At 37.8% G+C, this 21,522-nt stretch overlaps 1 protein-coding gene across 2 annotated transcripts in view; it reads right to left on the reverse strand.

Annotated features, from left to right (window-relative positions):
• The window catches only part of LOC126819553 (RING finger and CHY zinc finger domain-containing protein 1), a 96,616-nt gene extending 81,060 nt beyond the window's left edge, over positions 1-15,556 (reverse strand). Inside the window, exons 1-9 of one of the 2 annotated variants that reach the window (XR_007679653.2) lie at positions 15,459-15,556; positions 13,631-13,750; positions 12,308-12,429; positions 9,103-9,181; positions 7,671-7,774; positions 6,287-6,316; positions 5,092-5,236; positions 3,924-4,005; positions 1,900-2,629 (exon numbers count right to left, since the gene is read on the reverse strand). Coding sequence is in view for 1 of the 2 variants with exons in the window: in XM_050547686.2 (XP_050403643.1) it covers positions 3,931-4,005; positions 5,092-5,236; positions 6,287-6,316; positions 7,671-7,774; positions 9,103-9,181; positions 12,308-12,429; positions 13,631-13,750; positions 15,459-15,545 (762 nt within the window). In the remaining variant the exon portion in view is untranslated. Of the gene's footprint in view, positions 1-759; positions 2,630-3,923; positions 4,006-5,091; positions 5,237-6,286; positions 6,317-7,670; positions 7,775-9,102; positions 9,182-12,307; positions 12,430-13,630; positions 13,751-15,458 lie in introns of those variants that run through there. The other variant, XM_050547686.2, reaches the window with a different exon arrangement.
• Positions 15,557-21,522: the final 5,966 nt, after the last annotated feature.

The following is a 21,522-nucleotide window of genomic DNA, read 5'->3' on the forward strand; positions in this document are numbered from 1 at the left end:
GTTATTCTTGATTTCCCCCTAGTCAGTGGTACAGAACAGCAGGCCTGTCAAGGAAGAATGTCTAGTCGTTTGGATGATTCCCTAACAGAACAGCAGGCCTGGCAAGGAAGAATGTCTAGTCGTTTGGACGATTCCCTAACAGAACAGCAGGCCTGGCAAGGAAGAATGTTTAGTTGTTTGGATGATCCCCTAACAGAAATCAAATTGTTTCAATGGCATTTAGTAATTGAACTAGAATATACAGGTCACAATTCTATGGAATTCTATTACAGCTTATTACTGAGCGACGTTGATAATGACTAGAGAAACCTAGTCGAATCTCAGTAATTGTATTCCATAGAATTGTGACATGTAAAGTCTGGCCTAGTTTACCTTAGGGTGCAGGTAATGTCGTGCCTGGATTATGGAAGAGTTGAATGGAATTGGCCTAGGATCATCAAAATGTCTTATTTTCGTGTCAGCTGGGATACATAAAACAAGGTCCCATGTACACATTGCTCTTAACGTAAAAGATAGAATTTGAAATAAGAGTAGGCGGTAGTGCCACTGTCCAGCAAGTTTTCCTCATAGCAAGGCAGATGCCTGTCTCCATTTGCCTAGTTAGTGCAGAAGAGTAGAACGTTTAAACCTCCATTTCATTTCATATTTGCTGTCTAATGTAGAGGTGAATGATTTGCTAATGTCTGCAACCAGTCATTCAGGCATGTGTATTGAGCCTAGTAGGGTGATGAAGCACATAAAAAAATAGACACCATGAGATTTACTGAATAATTTTTAATTTATTATACATGTTTATTTTGATATTAATACTATAACAAGACGGTTGGTAAAATAAAGTAATGAGTTCAGAAAATTCTTCCAAGCCCATGGGATATGTACAAGGAATCAAGTATGACGACTTTGCAGCCATCTTGGAATTTGGTCAGTATCAATAACCGAAGGAACAAGCATGCCAAGTTTCATGCTGACCGAACTTGAGTCTTGGGCTATTTTCGAAGAGTCTTGGAGCAATCATGGTTTTCCATGGTTACAATAAAGCATTCATGGTTTCTAATGGTTACACTTGAGCAATCATGGTTTCCCATGGTTACAATAAAGCAATCATGGTTTCTAATGGTTACATCAGAGCAATCATAGTTTCTGATAGTTACACTGAAGCAATCATGGTTTCCCATGGTTACAATAAAGCATTCATGGTTTTTAATGGTTACACAGGAGCAATCAGGGTTTCCCATGCTTACAATAAAGCATTCATTGTTACACTGGAGCAATCATGGTTTCTGATGGTTACACTGAAGCAATCATGGTTCTGATGGTTACACTGGAGCAATCATGGTTTCTCATGGTTACACTGGAACAATCATGGTTTCTAATGGTTACATTGGACAAATTATGTTTTCTAATGGTTACAGTGGAGAAATTCTGGTTTCTCATGGTTACAGTGGAGAAATTCTGGTTTCTAATGGTTACGGTGAACTAATTCGGTTGCTGGTGGATAATCTTACTATGGTGGTTCTAGTTGGTCTTATCATAGACCATGTGTTATATATATATATATATATATATATATATATATATATACTCTTCAAAAAAAAAAAAGTAGGGGATATTCAGGAACAATACAAAACTACGGAAATGCACTGCTGTTTTTATTAGAGGTAACCAGTGTATGTTAATAACAGGCCAATTGCTTACACATGAACATAAACAGTTCATATGGGCGGCTTATCTGACGGCCCCATTTCACTTGCAAAGAGATACACTGTCAAATTGTGAAAATGCACGTTTTTGATTTTTGTCCTAATAATGAGCAATTGCTCCACCAATCCTTAGACATTCAGCAATTCGTCGTGGCATGCTCCTAATCAACCATCCAATCACGATTTGGGGCAATCTGACCCACTCCTCTTGCAGTGCCACGGCCAATTCTTGTCGGTTTACGTTGACGTCGATGAACTCGTCTCCCAATCAAATTAAACTAAACGTAACACACTATAGCGAGAGAGAGAGAAGGGGTTTAATGTCCATTCGACACAAACTAGGTCATTTCGGGACTAACATGGTTTAATTTTATTTCAATAATTTGCTTGCGCGTAGGGGTCTTTAGCAGTGGGAGGAAACCGGAGGACCCGGAGAAAACCCACGAGGTTGGACAGACGACCCTACTCCTTGCCACGTACAGACTTTATGATACAGCGCGCGCACGCTAACCATTCAGCCATCCAACCCCCCAACACACTATAGCAAAGATACGCTAAACAATAAATCTTATGCAAGAACCGATAGAAAAGCAAACATGGATAGGATAAACCAGCAAGTGGCAGTTTTCATCAACCCTTCCTTGAGGTGTCACATTTGACAATGAACCCCTCCCACGTGTATGGCGCTATTGCGTGTCGCACATACAGCTCAGTGGTTCTGTTGGGGCGATAAGTTCTTCATCTGTGAACATACTCTCAAAGCATGACAAGTGTCCATGACTATTTATCATATCACAACCTGCATAGGTATTTGCATTTCAATATCCCCTACTTTTTTTGAAGAGTATATATAGTTTTTGATCTTCTATTATAGACCATGTTATAAATAGACACCAATATAACACAACATCTTGGCTATTCACTAACATCTGAAATATATGAAACACACATAAGTCAATTTCCTTCCAAGCAAGGGCAATCGTGGTAAGATGCTAGCTCACTAACTAGGAAAATGAAATGAAATGGGTGATTAAGGTTTAACATCCTACTGTTTTGCTCTAAACTGGGCTAATGAGAGAGAGAGAGAGAGAAATGGGGTTTAACGTCCACTCGACACAAACTAGGTCATTTCGGGACTAACATGGTTTTAATTTTATTTCAATAATTCGCTTGCGCGTAGGGGTCTTCAGCAGTGGGAGGAAACCGGAGGACCCGGAGAAAACCCACGAGGTTGGACAGGCGACCCTACTCCTTGTTACGTACAACCGGGGATTCGAAACCACGCCAGTTGACTCAATGACAGACTTTATGATACAGCGCACGCATGCTAACCATTTAGCCATCCAACCCCCCTCTGGGCTAATGAAGACGGGCATACGCCATACAGTGTGCTATGAGGGAAATTTTGCCCGGACAGCGGCACTATGGCCTACTCTTATATCGAATTCCAACTGTCAAGTGATCTTTTCCGTGCATTCCAATGTATACACGGGACCTCGGTTTTTCGTGCCATCCGAACGACTAGACAGCTGTCCTTGTCAGGCCCTCCGTTCTGCATCACTGACAAGGGGCAACCACACCGGAAAATCTGGATGAACCACTAACTAGGAGGTCTTAGATTCTTTCCCAGTCTGATTACAACACAGATCCTATTTCGATTCATCTTTTATAGTTCAAAATTTCGCTTTACTTGTCTTTATAGCATCTCGTAGAGTTGTTATATAACCTGCATTCTGGTTGATGTGAGGGATTAACGATGCACAGAACTGTAGGCATCCTATTAGAAACATCAACGCTGATTGGTTAATTCAATGTCTAACGTCATAGGGTCAAAAGCCTCTCGTGACCCCTGGCACAACCTCCCACTACAACTGGTCAGATCTTCATCTATTAGAGGCCATCGAAAAAACGAAACGAAATATAAATCTATATTCTAATCAGATTGGTTCTTTCTCGATGTTACCCAAGAAAGTTCCTTGTGCAGAACGAAGGGACTAGTAAGGAATAGCATAGAGTCGTTCGGCTGCTACGAATAATGACAGTCCCTTATACACATGGGCTTGCCCATAAAAAAAGACAATTGGAATTGTATGAAGAGAAGGCAGAGACACTGTTTGGCGTATGGACATCTTTATTAGCCCAATTGCTGCCGAAAAGTAGCATGTTAAACCCCATTTGATTTCATGATTGTTTTATTTGACAGGCTATAAAATGTATACTAACCAGTAATCTAATTTCTACACGTATTATACGATCCACATTCACCACATTTTAAACCCACAACATGAAAGTTTGCTTTACTAGTCTGTAATTATAAAATACATTTTAAACAAACCTACAACATGAAAGCTCGCTTTACTAGTCTGTAATTATAAAATTCTTTTTTAAGCCACAACATGAAAATTAGCTGTACTAGTCTATAATTATAAAATATATTTTAAACCCACAACATGAAAGCTCGCTTTACTAGTCTGTAATTATAAAATTCTTTTTTTACCCACAACATGAAAATTAGCTGTACTAGTCTATAATTATAAAATATATTTTAAACCCACAACATGAAACTTAGCTTTACTAGTCTGTAATGATAAAATACATTTTAACCCTACAACAAAACTTTGGTGTGTTAACAAGGTTTAAAAAATCAAGGAGGGAAAACTCAGGTCAGTAATTGATGAAAATCTTTCAAAATCAATGAACATCTTCCTTTCAACTGACTGAACAGTTTATTTAAATTAGAGAAGATCCAATCACAATTGATATTTTTGTTTTCCTTTCTTAAACATACATTATGCAAGAGCTGCCTATTGTTATCTAAATTATTAATTAGACATTGTAACATGGACGGGAAATCTTCCTTTGTTCTTTTCGTTGTATAAGCAGATTGTTTTCCCTCTAGTAGATTGGTTGGAGCTTGACCGTGCAATAACTGGACATGTTCAATGTTATTGCACACTTTTGCTGGTTTACACTAGTTTTAGTAGAAATCATATAGAGAAGTGGGTGGGTTTTCTGTGCAATAACAACAAGCACGTTGAGCAGGTGTCGATGTTACAAGTCATTTATAGCACGCTTCATGCGTTAACAGGTTTAACACTGCGGCCTCTGGTTAAACCTGTTAACTCACGAATGCTGTGCTATAAATATAACTTAACTTATCCAGATCATAATTAACTCTCGATGTCAATGCCAGCCTGCTATATTTACTGGATTACAATCAGATTTGCTGCTCAATTTTCGTTCATCATGAAATGGATAATCGAGACTATGTTTTTTATCTAATTTCCCATAATGTATCTTTAATTATATGTAAAATAATCATTTAGCTAGGGTGGTGAAAAAACAGATATTATCTGAAAAAGGCAAATGGGGATCAGTGGCTTTAAATTACCTTATGACAATCTCTACACAGTATGTCTAATATAACATCTTTATATTCATCAGGCATTTGTGTATTAGCCAGTTCTCCATCTAAAGATTCCCAAACATCACTCATATCAACTAGAGATACACTACATGTCGGACAGGCATATACACTGTAATAATAACATATTGTTACTCAGTCAGGCATATACACTGTAATAACACACTGTTACTCAGTCAGGCATATACACTATAATAACACACTGTTACTCAGTCAGGCATATACACTGTAATAATAACATATTTTTACTCGGACACTGTAATCATACAACACATACTAATTACTTGACAGGAAGGGAGAGAGAAACTAAGTGATCTTGGGATTAACGTATGGTTCAGATTTTATTTCCAAAATTCGCTTGCACAATGGGAGAAAACCCAAGAGGTTGGGCAAGCGAAACTAATCTTTGTCACATACAAGTTGGGAATGGAATCCACACCAAATGACACAGGTATATACACTGTAATAATAACAAAGATAGGTTGTTGTACGAGGAGTCCATAAAACTTTTAACATTCATATTCATTTGTGGCTAATGGGAGCATTAACAAGATGCTAAAGACTGTCCAAGGGCAACAATCATTAAGTATTCATCAGCTATAGGGTCTAGTTCAATCAAGCGAAGCCTCAGTGGCCCAGTTAGTAAGGTGCCGGCTCACTTACTAGACTCTCCAGGCTTTTATCGTGGTGTTGGCCGAGAAAGTCACGAATAATACCGATCACAAAGTAATGAAATGAAATGAAATGGGGTTTAATGTCCCACTGTTCTGCTCAAACTGGGCTAATGAAAATTGGAATATGTCATACAGTGTGCTATGAGGAAAATTTTGCCCGGACAGCGGCGATACTGAATATTCTTATATCAAATTCCAAATCCCATCCGAACGACTAGACAGTTGTCCTTGTCAGGCCCTCTATCCTGCACCAGTGACATGGGGAAACCATGCCGGAAAATCCTGACAAACATTCTTGGCCAAGACCAGAGTGGAACCCGCGACCTCCAGCCTAGCGGGCCAGCGTCTTACTCACTTAGCCATCATGACTCCCACACAAAGTAATGATTTGTTGGTACTTCTGATGGGTAACTCAGAAGACTGTTTCTTTAATAAAAGAATAAAGAACAGAGTGAAAACTTAAAAGAAAACAATATAACTGTACTCACTTTGATTTTAACATACTTGCGTAACACTCACTGTAAAATAAAAATAGAATATTTAATAAAGGTAAGTTAAATACTGGAGACAGAGACAAATGGAGTTAAACGTCCACTCGAGACAAACTGTATATGTTGGGAGGTCACACTCACTTGTTTTAAAAGATAGAGAGAAATGGGGTCAATGTCCCCTTGACACAAACTTGGTCATTTTGGGACTAATTCGCTTGGGCGTCGGGTTTTTTTTAGCAGTTGAATTGAACCATCGCATCCGGAGGAAACCCAGAAGGTTGGACAGATGACCCTACTCCCGTATCATGTACAAACAGGGAATCCAAACCACGCCACTTGACACAATGACAGACCGTATAATCTAAACTCACATATTAAACCATTGAGTTAACTGGCGTGGTTTCGGTCCCCCGGTTGTACGTGACAAGGAGGAGAGTCGCCTGTCCAACCTCGTGGATTTTTTTCAGGTCCTCCGGTTTCCTCCCACTGCTAAGCCCCCTATGTGCCCAAGCAAATTATTGAAATAAAATTGAACATGTTAGTCCCGAAATGACCTAGTTTGTGTCGAGTGGACATTAAACCCCATTTCTCTCTCTCTCTCTGTGTCTCTGTCTCTCTCTCTCTCTCTCTCTCAGACATGGAAGCAATTGAAAAAGACTTTCACTGTCAAAGCAACTACTTTAAATACCATTAGACGAATGGAGTAATTAGACAATTAATTCACACACAAATTCCAATGTGCCAACGCGTATTGAACATTTACGGATGATTGCAGAACAAAAGTCTGTCTTTCCTAGTATGATTCATTTAGCATATTTTAACTGAAAACATATTGATGTAAAAGAAGAAAACATTCGCTAATAAAAATAGCTAAAAATAATGAGTAGGCTTAATATGTAACTGCCTTACTTTATCATTAGGGGGTCACGGTAGCTAAATGGGTAAGAGGCTGGCTCGCTAGCCTAGAGGTCGTGTGTTCGATTCCTGCATTGGCCAAGAAAGTTTATCAGGATTTTCCGACATGGTGCCCCCTTGTGAGTGGTGCAGGACGGAGGTCCTGTGTACACATTGGCGTGCATGTAAAAGATCCCTTGGCAGTTGGAATTCGATATAAGAGTAGGCCATAGTGCAGCTGCCCGGGCAAAACTTCCCTGAGAATACACTGCATGACATATGCCCGTCTTCATTAGCCCAGTCGGAGCAATAGGATGTTAAACCCCGTTTCATATCATTTCAATTTATCATTATCACAGGGATGCAATGCGCCTTTAATAAAGATCCAGTGCGTCACTTCTAAAAATCCAATGATCCACATCTGGCACATACACCTGATGTTTGCCATCCCTGATCTAAGGTGAAAATGATAAGTACATCAACTTACAAATGTATTAAATGTCCACATTTAGGAACATGTAATCTACGTCTAGAAGTGTGCAGATCGTCACGACATATTGGACAAACATCATGTGACACCTTTTCTATACACTGAAAAATAGAAATAAAAATATTTTGGGTCATTCAATAGCCACTGTCGTTAATTGAATGACAGGCGTCATAGGGTCAAAAGGCGCTTAAATCACCACTAACGCAAACTCCCATTGCAACTGGTCAAATCTTAATGTAGTAGAGGCCATCGAAAGTATAAAAAAAACGAAACAAAATAAAGGTCTGTATTTTCATCAGATTGATTGAGTTAGTTAGTAGTGAGCCAGCACTTTAACCATTGAGACACTTCATGGGTTTAGAGTTTTAGTGCCCATCTGATGTGGTTTCAATTATATAATAATCAACTACTGTCAATCATATACAGTGGCTCAGATACACAAAATCACCAGTCACCACATCCCTGCCCCGCCCCAATATGACCCAAGTATACTTCCACCAACTTTTCAATGCAGTGCGGGGATCACGTGGCTAAGTGGGTAAGACGCTGGCTCGCTAGCCTGGAGGTCGGGTGTTCGATCCCTGCATTGGCCGAGAAAGTACATCCAGATTTTCCGGCGTGGTTTCCCCTTGTCAGTGATGCAGGACAGAGGGCCTGACAAAGAAAGTTGTCTAGTCATTCGAGGTCCCGTGTATACATTGGAATGCACGTAAAAGATCCCTTGGCAGTTGGAATTCGATATAAGAGTAGGCGATAGTGCCGCTGCCCGGGCAAAATTTCCCTCATAGCACACTGTATGGTGTATGCCCCTCTTCATCAACCCAGGTTAGGAGCAGAACAGTAGGACGTTAAACCCCACTTCATTTCATTTCATTTCAATACAGTGCATAAATTGTGTGGAATACACTTCCAGAAAATATCCCACATGATTCTGTGTCAGTTTTTAAATCCACAGTGGAAACTTGGTTATTTAGTCACTATCGTTAACAATCCCCAGTGAGAACTAGGTTATTTATAAGTCACTATCATTAACAATCCCCAGTGAAAACTTAGTCACTATCATTAACAATACTCAGTGAAAACTTGATTATTTAGTCACTATCGTTAACAATCCAAAGTGAAAACTTGGTTATTTAGTCACTATCATTAACAATCCACAGTGAAAACATGGTTATTTAGTCACTATCATTAACAATCCCCAGTGAAAACTTGGTTATTTAGTCACTATTATTAACAATCCAAAGTGAAAACTTGGTTATTAACAATCCAAAGTGAGAACAATTTATAGCGTCTTCCCTTGTGGATTGAATAATTGCACGATACAAATATCATTATTATTATTATTATTATTATTATCTGCCACAGTCCTATAGTACCTGTACATGTATTTTGCATGATATATAATATTATAAGATGTAATAAGTCCTACCTTATGGTTTCCTTCTAATTCAAGAGCTAAACAAACATCACATTTAATACAATGAAAAAAGTTATCTCTTCCTCCAATTCTGCAAAACAAAAAGCCTCAAAATAATATGTTCATTTACAAGAAATAGACTAATATACTGTATTGTTTGTAATCTCTGTGTCTTGTGTCAGCGGGGTTGTCGTCTAGGTTTCCGCGTCTTAAAGTGTGGTGCAGTACTTCTGAACGTACATGTACTAATAAGGCACACCTTCGTGACATAAAATACCTGAACGTACATGTACTAACAAGGCACACCTTCCTGACATAAGGCGGGAAGTGGGTAAGACGCTGGCTCGCTAGCCTGGAGGTCACTGGTTCGATCACTGCATTGGCCGAGAAAGTTTATCAGGATTTTTTGACAGATGGTTTTCCCCTTGTCAATGGTGCACAACGGAGGGTACGAAAAACTGAGGTCCTGTGTACACATTGACGTGCACGTAAAAGAGTAGGTCGTAGCTCCGCTGTCCGGGCAAAATTTCCCTCATTAGCCCAGTTGGAGCAGAACAGTAGGACGTTAAACCCCATTTCATTTCATTTTTTTTCATAACATAACTTCTGTCAAAAAAAAAAAAAAAAAAAAAAAGCTTCACTAATACTTCATAAGATTAGTTATGAACTCAATATTTGAAAGCATACCTTTGGATTTTTAAATACAAAATAAGTTTGATTATTCAACATCAGCTAATTCCAAAGGATTTACTACACGTGTTTCTGTCGCAAGCCATGCTGTATCCTATGGTACCAGTGTCAATTTTGACCCCATCGGCACAGCATCGTGCGCTCGAGTGATAATATAAACAATTTTACTATTATATCCTATCTATTTTAATATTATTTCATCACATCATACTTGTTTTATTTTGAGACTTTGTTTATGGAGTGATGAGGTTAAGAGTGTATCCGCGAGAAGACCATGCAAAAATTGCAAAAAGTGCTAAGATGGGGGGTCGGAAGTTTTTGATCAAACTTATGGTATGACACCCCCTAGGGGCAAGAGGTAACATGCTGAAGTGGTTACAGTCTGATGTCGCTCTAAAGGACTGTACAGGAATTATTTATTTTATGGGTAAAATTGCGGTTTTCACATGTGTATTTATCACCTTTTTTAAGCACAGACTGCATTCTATGGTGGAATAGCAACCTTCTAATTTTGACCCTGTCTGATAAAGCGGGTGGTCAACTTCTACCCCAGCACTAATTTGAAAAAAAAAATCAGTACATACTAATTTTGTGTGGACTTGTTTTAGGGTACCATATTCACATTGTCCTTATAGTGCAGAAAAAGATACACTGTAACTTTTTCTTTCATGGTCGCATGAAAAGTGCTAAAAAAAGCTTTTGTGATACATTTCTTTGCAAATTTAATTAGAGAAATAAAATTTTTGACTTTCATACGTTTTCATCATATCCATAGCCATTATTTGTACCATGTTGTACTCTATATAAGTGTGTATTTGTATTTATTGTATATTTGGTATTGTCGTATTGTCCCTTTAACATATTTGTAGTATTGTCTCTTTAAGATTTCATTTTCAAACAAGTTACCGAAAATGACTACAAAATGTTTAATTTCAGAGCATGTTTCCGCTATTCATTTTGGGACACATCCACTGATTTCTACAATACAGAAATGTGGAAGCTTAAATATTAACGGCAACGAAGCCTAATTGCGTCGAAGTGGGTGACATTGAACAGTGTAGTATGGTAGCTACAGCTCTCGGGCACCGTCAGCTGCACCTTCAGGGCCGGATTTAGAATAAGAGAGGCCCTAGGCAAACCCCCTGAACAGGGCCCACGACATGGACCTTGGGGCCCTGGGACAAGCAACTCGGTGAGAGGGTGGGTCGGGGGAAGTCATGCAGTTGGTGGTTTGAATCTCACTTTTAGGTGAATTTTTCATTTTCGTTGGATTATTTTATTTAAAATAATGTCTATTTGAGAGTAATGGATATGTTTGTTAAGATTGAGCACGTCGAAACTCTAATGGAAGGTCGAGGACAACTGCAGAAGTCAATTCCCGTTGACGCCAGATGAGCCATGAACGATTACAGGCCTTTGAAAGTATTTTTTTTCAAGATATTTTTACAAAACAGATACTAATGTATTTTAGGGCTGGTAGTAAACACCATATGAATGAAAAGGAAAATAAATTGTTAGTTTTTTTTTTATCTACTACGGTTAATTATCTCCAAAATAGGGAAATTACAGGTTAATTTCATGGGTTATTGTTTCCATTACCTAGTTTTTGTCAAGTCGATTCCGGTCATTTTTATTTTTTGTATCAAATGTTGGGAGGTTGCTTGTTCACGTGAGCATAAATTTTTTAAACCCACCCCATGAAAGAAGTAGCTATAGGGCGTCAAACTTTGGGTGACGAAAAATGGGGAATTTAGACAGGCTTTGATATCCAGTCCGTATACAGATCTCGTTCGCCAGAATCGTCTGAAGTTAATATTGTGGTAACAGCACTGAGTCATCGATAAACTGTGTGAGTTTGGTCTTTCTGCTACGTATAGTAAAGGTGTACCGACTTGCCAAAGTTGGTATTTGAGAAAAGACAGATTTTGGCAATTTCACCATATGAAAAATGTTTTTTCAATTTTCTCATACAGGAATTGAAAGATTTATCTAATATTGCACATTTATGTGTTTTGGGACTATCCCAACTTATAAACCAAATTTGGTCAAAATCTGTGATTGAAGCCTTAGCACCTTCTGCATGTTTTTCTCGCGGACATGCTCTTAATACTGTAAAACAATTAATTTGTCAATCAGTTTAGGCAATTTAATGCTTGACAGCGAGGGCTAATAATGTCAAAACTTCGAGTGGGAATTTACAGTCGTAAACTTCCCGAGACTTATCACAAATGACATGTGCTATTTGAAATAATTATGTGGTCTTAGTGAAAGAAAACAATATTGTGGCTATCATTCCTGGGTTTGAAGGTCAGGTATCATATGAAAACGAATACCGAATAGTAATTTTTTGAACCGGTTCAACAGTGCAACCGAACCGTGACCGGTTAACCGAGTGACCGTTTACATCCTTACTCAAAACGGAAACGATTGAATGTAAATCAAGTTTATATACAATAATACTATATGCGTTGTGACCCATTTGTGTAAAGTCCCAAATATTAGCGATTTAGCTCCTTTAAAAACCAACCTGCATAGCCCACATGGTGTACAGTGAAACTGTTTCTTGCTCGTGTCATCATCGTACAGATTACAAATATTACAAAAATAATTTCCAAACTTTATACCACAATTATAACAGCAGCCTTGGACCTAAAATAACATAAAACATATGAACTCACTATGAAATATAGTTCAAAATTCCAATATATATTTACTTTAATAAAATTAAAGAATCCCTCGCTCAACAGAAAAAGGGTATTGCACCCAAAATGTTGACCAATTAAACGATCTTCTACTTTTACAAGTCTGTTGTATATTCTGTTGAGCGGGGATTCTTTAATTTTATTTTACTACTCCGCCCCGCCGGTATCATCTTTTGATCCAGTCTCTACTCAGATGTATCAGCCAGTCCAGCTTTAATTACTCTCTAAGGGAGTGTTGCCGTACCCTTTTCCTGTTTCCAGTATATTTACTTTACTGAGGGTAATAACTATTATTAATCTCAAATATTGTTAATAATAGCCAGGATTAACTAAGTGATCGACACCTAATTACTAAGCGATTTCCAGAAAACAATTCGTAATTTCTGCTTTGCCAGACATTTTAATCCCCTTGATGTCGGTCCACAAGATGTTAAAACTAGTCAAAGATTATTAGGCTACTTGTTGATTAGAAATTCAATCAATTTGTAAGCTAACTTTTATCAGTCATTCGGGTGGTTGGATGGCCAAATGGTTAGTGCACGCACTTTTTTCGAATTGATCTAAGGCTAAGGTCACTGAAGTCAATTGGATATTAACTTTAGTCTCTAGAGAGTCAGCAAGATTTTTCAAAGTGATGAACGGCTTATCAGAAATCATTGAAAATCAATAGAACTTAATAAACACTGTGTATAAATTTAAGAAGTCAAGGGCCATAACTTGGGCAGTAATTATCAGCAATTGTTGAAAATCAACAGGCTTCTTCTTCTTATGATCATAATCCTATGAATAAACTTTAGCCTCTAGAGAGCGTCGGCAAAACTTTTTAATCTGATCAAGGGCCATAACTCTGGCAGTAATTATCAGAAATCGTTGAAAAGCAATAGGCTTCTTTGTCTCATGACATTAAACAATGTGTATAAATTTATAGTCAATCGGATATTAGCATCCACAGGCACTTGTGGACGACAAACAGACTGACGAACAGGGGTGATGACAAGCTATAAAAAGTTAACCACATGTGGTATAATCAAAATTGTGTCTCAATGCAGTTAGAGACTGTATATGTATCACTTTGGCAAATTATATTATGTGTCTAATCATCAAAATACGTTTAGTAGAATCTCTCCTCTGTCTCTCTCCATGATTACCTTTTGTTTCTCGTTACATTTCATACATTTGACCAGTCGGACGTCCCTTCGATTGAGCTGGTGAACTTCGTTATCATCGTGACAAATTCGACAGGTGTATTCTTTATTACAACATGGTGACTATAAAATACAAATTGTTCAAAGATGCATTATATAAGATTTGGATAAAGAACTGGATGTTCTCGCTATAATAATTAAACAATTGAAAAAAATAGATAATGAAAAGGGAATATGTTGAAAATTACTTCATTCTGAGAGGAGTTATGGCCATTTAAAGAACGGTGTAATCTCGATTGTCATTGCTACCATTGTTTCGATAATAAACAATGTCTTGATTATTTATTTTTTAATTAAATTATTCACTGGCAATCATGTTTAAATCCATTGAAAATCAAAACCACCCGACGGACTAGAAAGTTGATTATGGGATTGGCATGTGAATAAATGTCTAAATAATGATTTATATAACATAGGTAGCCAGATTTAGCTCTTACATAATGCATCTTTAACTTTAAGCAGCAATTAAAATCTGATTAAAACACAGATCCTATTTTGTTTTGTTTTTTATAGTTCAAAATTTCGTTTTACTTGTCTTTACTGCCGTATACTAGGATCTGGAAAAGAGTTGCTATATAAACCTGTGTCCTGCTTAAAGTGAGGGATAAGCCGATGAAATGGTCTGTTACAGCGACTTCTTGGCGGGCCATGCATGGTACTGTGGGTAAACCACTAGAAACATCAACACTGATTGATTAATCAATGCCTGACGTCATAGGGTCATAAGCCGATTGTACGACCCCTAACACAACCGTCGATTACAACTTGTCAGATCTTCATGTAGTGTAGGCCACCGAAAGTATAAATAAACGAAACGAAATATAGATCTGTATTTTAATCAGCCTGGCAGCATTTAGTAACTGAATAGAATAACACAATACACAATTATATGGAATACAATTGCAAGCTACTTAGATTCTTTGTTCGATAAAGACCAGAGAACCCTTGTCTGACGTCTCCAGAAATATAATTTTGATTAACTTGTATTTCATATATACTTGTATAAAAAATAAAACATATTCTAATAATACAGGCCACAAGATTCAATGCTGAATGTATGAGACTTTACAAGACTGTTGAAGGGAAACAACCGATGAAGTAATTAACAGAAATAATTCAAATTCGATGGCTTCTTCTGTCAATCTGTAAGTGATGGGTAGCTGTCCCAGACTGAGATTAAAACTTTTCCATTCAATTTGAAAATCTGTAGGGTTCTTCCTCTAATGAACATAGAAACTCAGTAGGATTCTTCCTCTACTACTAATGAACATAGATACTCATAAATAAAGCACATGTCACAGACTTTGACTGACTATGTCTGTGACAGGTGCCTCATATCCAGGCTTGGACATAATTTTTTTGTGATAATTTGTACTGGACAAAGTCGGTGATAGGTGTTTATCCTTATGTCTAGGCTTGTAGATAGGCCTACTGTTTATTTTATGAAAGGGTCACTATAAATTTATAAATAATGAACATATTGATATAATTTAAAAATAGTGTTTTCAGAACTATTAATTAAAAAAAATTGGAAAGCTTAGGGAATATTAATCATCTATACATATAAATTGAAAGAGAAAACAATAAAAAAAATGTGTTGTTTTAATCAAAATACAGGATGTAATTAAAGGTGTTTTGCCAGTTTTGGGTCAATCTATTGACCCAGTCTTGGGTAATTCGACCTACCTAGTGCCGATACCCTATCTTAGCCAGATATAAGGTAGGAATTAGGCCTAGCTATAGCAGTGAATTAATTAATTTGAAAACCTACAATAAGAAAACATTTTCTTTTATAATGTTCACAGCCCAACGCGTTGTCCTCGCCCAGATCAACTTTTTCTTGAACTTCGGTAGCCATTACACTGTAATTATGACCCCTACAGCATTGCCAATTCAGCTTTCACGAGGCAATCAAAAGTCACGTTATTGTTAAGCGCGCTCTAAAACAACCAGGAGATGAAGGTCTTGGTCTAGTAATTGTGTGGATTTATAATGTTTAATAATTCTAACATCCATTTATAGTATTTCTGAATGTTTAAGCGGCAATACTATATACCGGAAACACCGGAAAATTACCGGAAACCACCATTATATACTGAATACCGGAAAACGAAATGAAATGAAATGGTGTTTAACGTCCTACTGTTCTGCTCCTATGCTGGGCTAATGAAGACGGGCATGCATGCGCCATACAGTGTGCTATGGGGGGAAAGTTTGCCCGGGCAGCGGCACTATTGTAACCGGTAGCCGTAGCTATCTTAATTATTTGTATTTCGTTTTCCGGAAAAGCGCTCCGTAGTTCTATATTTAGACTATGGGTGTAAGTTTTGGTACCTATCGCTACTCTAGTAAAATCTATGGTTTTCTCGGCACAGTCATCGCCTGTTTAATATTTTGATATTTTTATATTGTGTAAGAGTATATATTTCTAATTGAGCATGCTGCCTATGTTTTTATTATTGTTAATTGTGTCTGCCGACTGTATTTTCAAGCAAGAACTTTACTATGTATTTATATGTATTTTCACTTAGTTTGTTATAATATTTAGTGGGCAGATTTTGTAAGTAAATATTTTTGATGGGAACTTATATGCATCTGGTAGATAAATTATCTAGCTATCCGTGCCTATCCTTAGTTTTGTGGTGCCTACTCTGTGTCAAAAGTTCTGCATATTTTTTGGATAGTACCCGTGTCTGGATTTTAGATTCCATGCCGACTTGTCCAAGGGAGATAATATTAGCTTCTTGTATATCAAGAATTTATTAATTAGTAGGCATGTTTAATTTAAGTCTTATTTAGTATATTTTATCCTTTCAAATTATTATTTATGCATGTTGTAAGCCATGTGTCATGTTGGTTTAGTTGAGGCATGGGTTCTTTTATTTATTTTGTGTCTGTTAGTTTAGGATTTCACCCCACCTTTTATTACTAGGTGGATGAATAAGTTGAGTCTCATTGCCTCCATGCATTAGCCTTTTGTCTTCTAGACTGGATAGTAATATCCTGGCCCAAGGAAGTGTTTTGACAGCGTTTGAACACAGTGTTTTATTTTTAGTCTTTATGTCTGGTAGTAGAAAGTGTTTTTTAGAAGTGTTTTGTAAGTAATTATTAATATTACATAGTTAGAGACGACCACAAATCGTCCCGAAGTCACGTAATTTCGGATACCCGAATTTGACCTTGCTATCCCCAACCGAAAATTATATGTATCATATATGTTTCTAATTTTTATTAAAACCTTTATAAGTTCCTGTTGTTTCAGTGTCGATTAATTTATTAGACTAACAGTGTGCGGGTAACACTAAAGTTTAATTGGTGGCTGGAGTGGGATAGTTTTGTGAAGAATTCGGAAGAAGTTGATGTTTGTGGAGTTATGTTTTATCGCTGTGGATGTCATCAATTGTCAACATGAATAGACTTGATAACTTGAGTCTTGGAGAGTTGGAGGCTGCTATTGCAGAACTTACGGATTCGTATAACAGCGACATTGCAACGCTTGGGAGGATGTTATCCCAAACAAGGGTTGATGCTGTTCCTCCGTCATTCATGAGTCAGAGATCGACAGTTCCTGTTAATTCACCATCTTTATTTTCTGACATGAGCAGATCTCCTGTTCGATGTCAGAATCAAAGGCAATCCAGTGTTCGTTTCAGTTCATCTACGTCAGGTTTGGAGAGAACTGCAGATTATTACAGAGATTCGAATCCTGTTAGAACAAGGACGTCTACGCCAGTAGATACTCAACGACAGAGAGATAATATGTATGGACCTGTGTCTAATATCTCAACCTTAGCCAGTGGTTCCAGTCGCTGTTCTCCAGAATCTAGCAGAAGGGCCAGAAAAGCAGACAGTCAAATGTTTGGATTTGACAGAGCTCAGACAGCCGATGCTAGACCATTACAAAGGTTGGCTAAGCCTATCGCGATGCCTCCTAAGTATAATGGTGAAACACGATTGAATGATTATTTGGTTCAATTTGAAGTCACTGCAGAGATCAACTCATGGAGTGAAGGTGATAAAGCGAGATTTTTGGCGATTAGTCTTACAGGTAAGGCAAGTGATATATTTGGTACGTTGAAACCAACTGATGTTCTTAACTACCATTGTTTGGTAGAAGCTTTAAAGCAGAAATTTGATCCTCCGGAGTTAGCAGAGATGCACAAGGTACAGTTACGAGAACGACGAAGAAGGAACAATGAAAGTTTGTCGGAGTTTGCTCAAGCTGTCCACCGCCTGGTGTATTCTGCTTATCCCAGAAGTAGTGAAATAACGAAAGAAGAGATGGCTAAAGACCATTTTATCCAGTATTTTGGAGATAGCCAGATGAGAATGCTTGTAAGCCAAGCACGTCCCCGAGATTTGAATGCCGCACTACACCATGCTATGGAGTTAGAGGCCATCAAACATTCAGATCCCGATGTACGCTCCACTCATGTAGCTAATGCAAAACCCAAGTCTGGAAAGAAGGCAGAATCTGAGAGTTCTGAACTGCATAAAATGATAGCAAGTTTGAAAGAAGAATTAAAAGAAGTGAAAGAGAAGTTACGAGAGTTAGAAAATAAGATTTCAGATAGGAAAAGAAGAGACCTGTCTGAAGTAACATGCTTTAATTGTCTAGAGTTAGGGCATTATTCTACGACATGTCCCTCACCTCGCAAGAGTCCCCCTGTTGGCTCTTGGCGAGATGGGAGGGTACCATTTCAGCAGACTAATCAGAGAGATACACCTGCTGTACCAGTTCCCATGCCAGCACCTTCAAGGTCACATCATTCTAGCTTAGACAGAACTGTTGGTGTTGTGAACCCTTCCAGTTCCGGTATTTTTGTTGAAGGCAAAGTAGAGGGGCTGGACACAGAATTTTTAGTTGATACAGGTGCTAGCCTGTCGATGATTTCAGAAGATTTTTATGATTCGTTTGAAGAGAAAACCGAGTTGCGTCCGGTTAATTGTAAGCTGTTACAGGCTGATGGCTCGCCTTTAAACGTTAAGGGTCGTGCATCTCTTAAGATCGAAGTTACCGATAAGAGTTTTGTTTTCCCATTTGCAGTTGTGACCATGCCAACAAAGGCTATTCTTGGTCTAGATTTTGCAAAAGAGGAAAATGTTATTATTAATGTTCCTTTGTCAGAGATTTATGTTGGTGGTCAGGTGATCCCATGTCAGACTAAGGGTGGAATTGGTGTATGTCGTGTTATCCCCGAATCGGGTACCGAAAAGGATGATTTGGTTCGTGGTTCTTTGATTGATACTTTGCTTAAATCTTTTAAGGAAAGCCTAACAAGTCAGCAGTATAATATTACAGCGACTACTTTGTCCAGGCATATAAAGGCTTTTGCGGTTGATAGTGATGACGTTGGTAGAACGGAACTTATGTCTCCTTGTATAGAAATTGGGAGTCATCCACTGATTGCCAACCATCCAAAGTACCGCCAGATGTTTTGTGTTACAATTATCATTGTCATTTTATTGATTGTAAAGAGAGGTTTCGCTCAAAATATTTCTGGAGAAGACATCTAGCTACACATTTGCCGAAGAACGACAATACAGATGATATATATGCTAAGCTTGTCATGGATGAAGTTGCAAAGTCTAAAGGTAATACTTCAAAATCTACACTGAAGACTGTTCCGGTAGCAACAGTAACAAGTAATTCTGTTGGTTCTAGTCCAGCTAGTGTTGTGGATTCGGAGGCTACCAAACGTTTTGTTTGTCAAATTTCTCAGCAGCCCGAATCGACTTTGTCGAACGAAGAGAAGACTGTTGATCTTGAAGTACCTGTTGATATGTCTTTTAGCCCTAAAGAATCTGTTGCAGTTTTATTAAGTCCAAAGAAACTGCCTACAATATCTTTGAGTCCCAGGAAGGATAATTCACCTATGAAATCTGATGCAAGGCCTAAAACTTCCGACGTATCAACATCTCCCCCACCCTTATGGCCCATTGCTATGTCTAACTCAGATGAGCCATTGGGATTTATAATTAAAGAATCCATACACAAAACAACAGAGGCTGGTGGAAAAGAACGCCTTTACCGACTTATACCTAGATGTGAACAGGAAGTTGCAGACTTTGATGGTAACGGGAAACTGAAGGGTTTCAGGACAACGCTACAATGTTTGTATTGGCCCGTCGATGAAGCTCCCCCACCGCCCTTGGAAAAATTAGAAGAAAAGAGATTACGCGATAACGCTAAGTGAACTTTGAGTAATGTTTGCGAGTTTAATCGACGATTATCGTGTTGAACTGATCGTGGTTCATAGTGATATAGCGTTGACGGTATACGTTGTTTGTATTTGTGTTGTGATGAATATATATATCGCGGGAACAAATCAGTGATTTTCAACTCTAATGACTGTGTTAATTCTTTAAACTGTGATTTTATAGATCATCAGTGTGAACTGATTTCGCGAAAACATCGCGTTTGCGAGCTGTAATTTGGACAATATGTCGCGTGTTGGAGTAAAAGTGACTCGAACTGTGATTTAATGATTTGACATTTTGAACTTTATAAGTTTATTCCAGTTATCAATGTTTTGAAATGTTTAATTTGTTCATTATGTTTACTATTTCGATCGAGGACGATCGATTTTCGGAGTCGTGGGTAGTGTAACCGGTAGCCGTAGCTATCTTAATTATTTGTATTTCGTTTTCCGGAAAAGCGCTCCGTAGTTCTATATTTAGACTATGGGTGTAAGTTTTGGTACCTATCGCTACTCTAGTAAAATCTATGGTTTTCTCGGCACAGTCATCGCCTGTTTAATATTTTGATATTTTTATATTGTGTAAGAGTATATATTTCTAATTGAGCATGCTGCCTATGTTTTTATTATTGTTAATTGTGTCTGCCGACTGTATTTTCAAGCAAGAACTTTACTATGTATTTATATGTATTTTCACTTAGTTTGTTATAATATTTAGTGGGCAGATTTTGTAAGTAAATATTTTTGATGGGAACTTATATGCATCTGGTAGATAAATTATCTAGCTATCCGTGCCTATCCTTAGTTTTGTGGTGCCTACTCTGTGTCAAAAGTTCTGCATATTTTTTGGATAGTACCCGTGTCTGGATTTTAGATTCCATGCCGACTTGTCCAAGGGAGATAATATTAGCTTCTTGTATATCAAGAATTTATTAATTAGTAGGCATGTTTAATTTAAGTCTTATTTAGTATATTTTATCCTTTCAAATTATTATTTATGCATGTTGTAAGCCATGTGTCATGTTGGTTTAGTTGAGGCATGGGTTCTTTTATTTATTTTGTGTCTGTTAGTTTAGGATTTCACCCCACCTTTTATTACTAGGTGGATGAATAAGTTGAGTCTCATTGCCTCCATGCATTAGCCTTTTGTCTTCTAGACTGGATAGTAATATCCTGGCCCAAGGAAGTGTTTTGACAGCGTTTGAACACAGTGTTTTATTTTTAGTCTTTATGTCTGGTAGTAGAAAGTGTTTTTTAGAAGTGTTTTGTAAGTAATTATTAATATTACATAGTTAGAGACGACCACAAATCGTCCCGAAGTCACGTAATTTCGGATACCCGAATTTGACCTTGCTATCCCCAACCGAAAATTATATGTATCATATATGTTTCTAATTTTTATTAAAACCTTTATAAGTTCCTGTTGTTTCAGTGTCGATTAATTTATTAGACTAACAGTGTGCGGGTAACACTATCACCTACTTATATATCGAATTCCAACAGCCAAGGGATTTTTAACGTGCATTCCAATTTTACAAGGGACCTCGGTTTTTCGTCTCATCCGAAGGACTAGAAAGCTGTCCTTGTCAGGCCCTCCGTCCTGCATCACTGACAAGGGGGAACCACACCGGAAAA

Source organism: Patella vulgata, chromosome 4 (genome assembly GCF_932274485.2).
Source record: "Patella vulgata chromosome 4, xgPatVulg1.2, whole genome shotgun sequence".
NCBI classification, from domain to species: Eukaryota; Metazoa; Mollusca; class Gastropoda; family Patellidae; genus Patella; species Patella vulgata.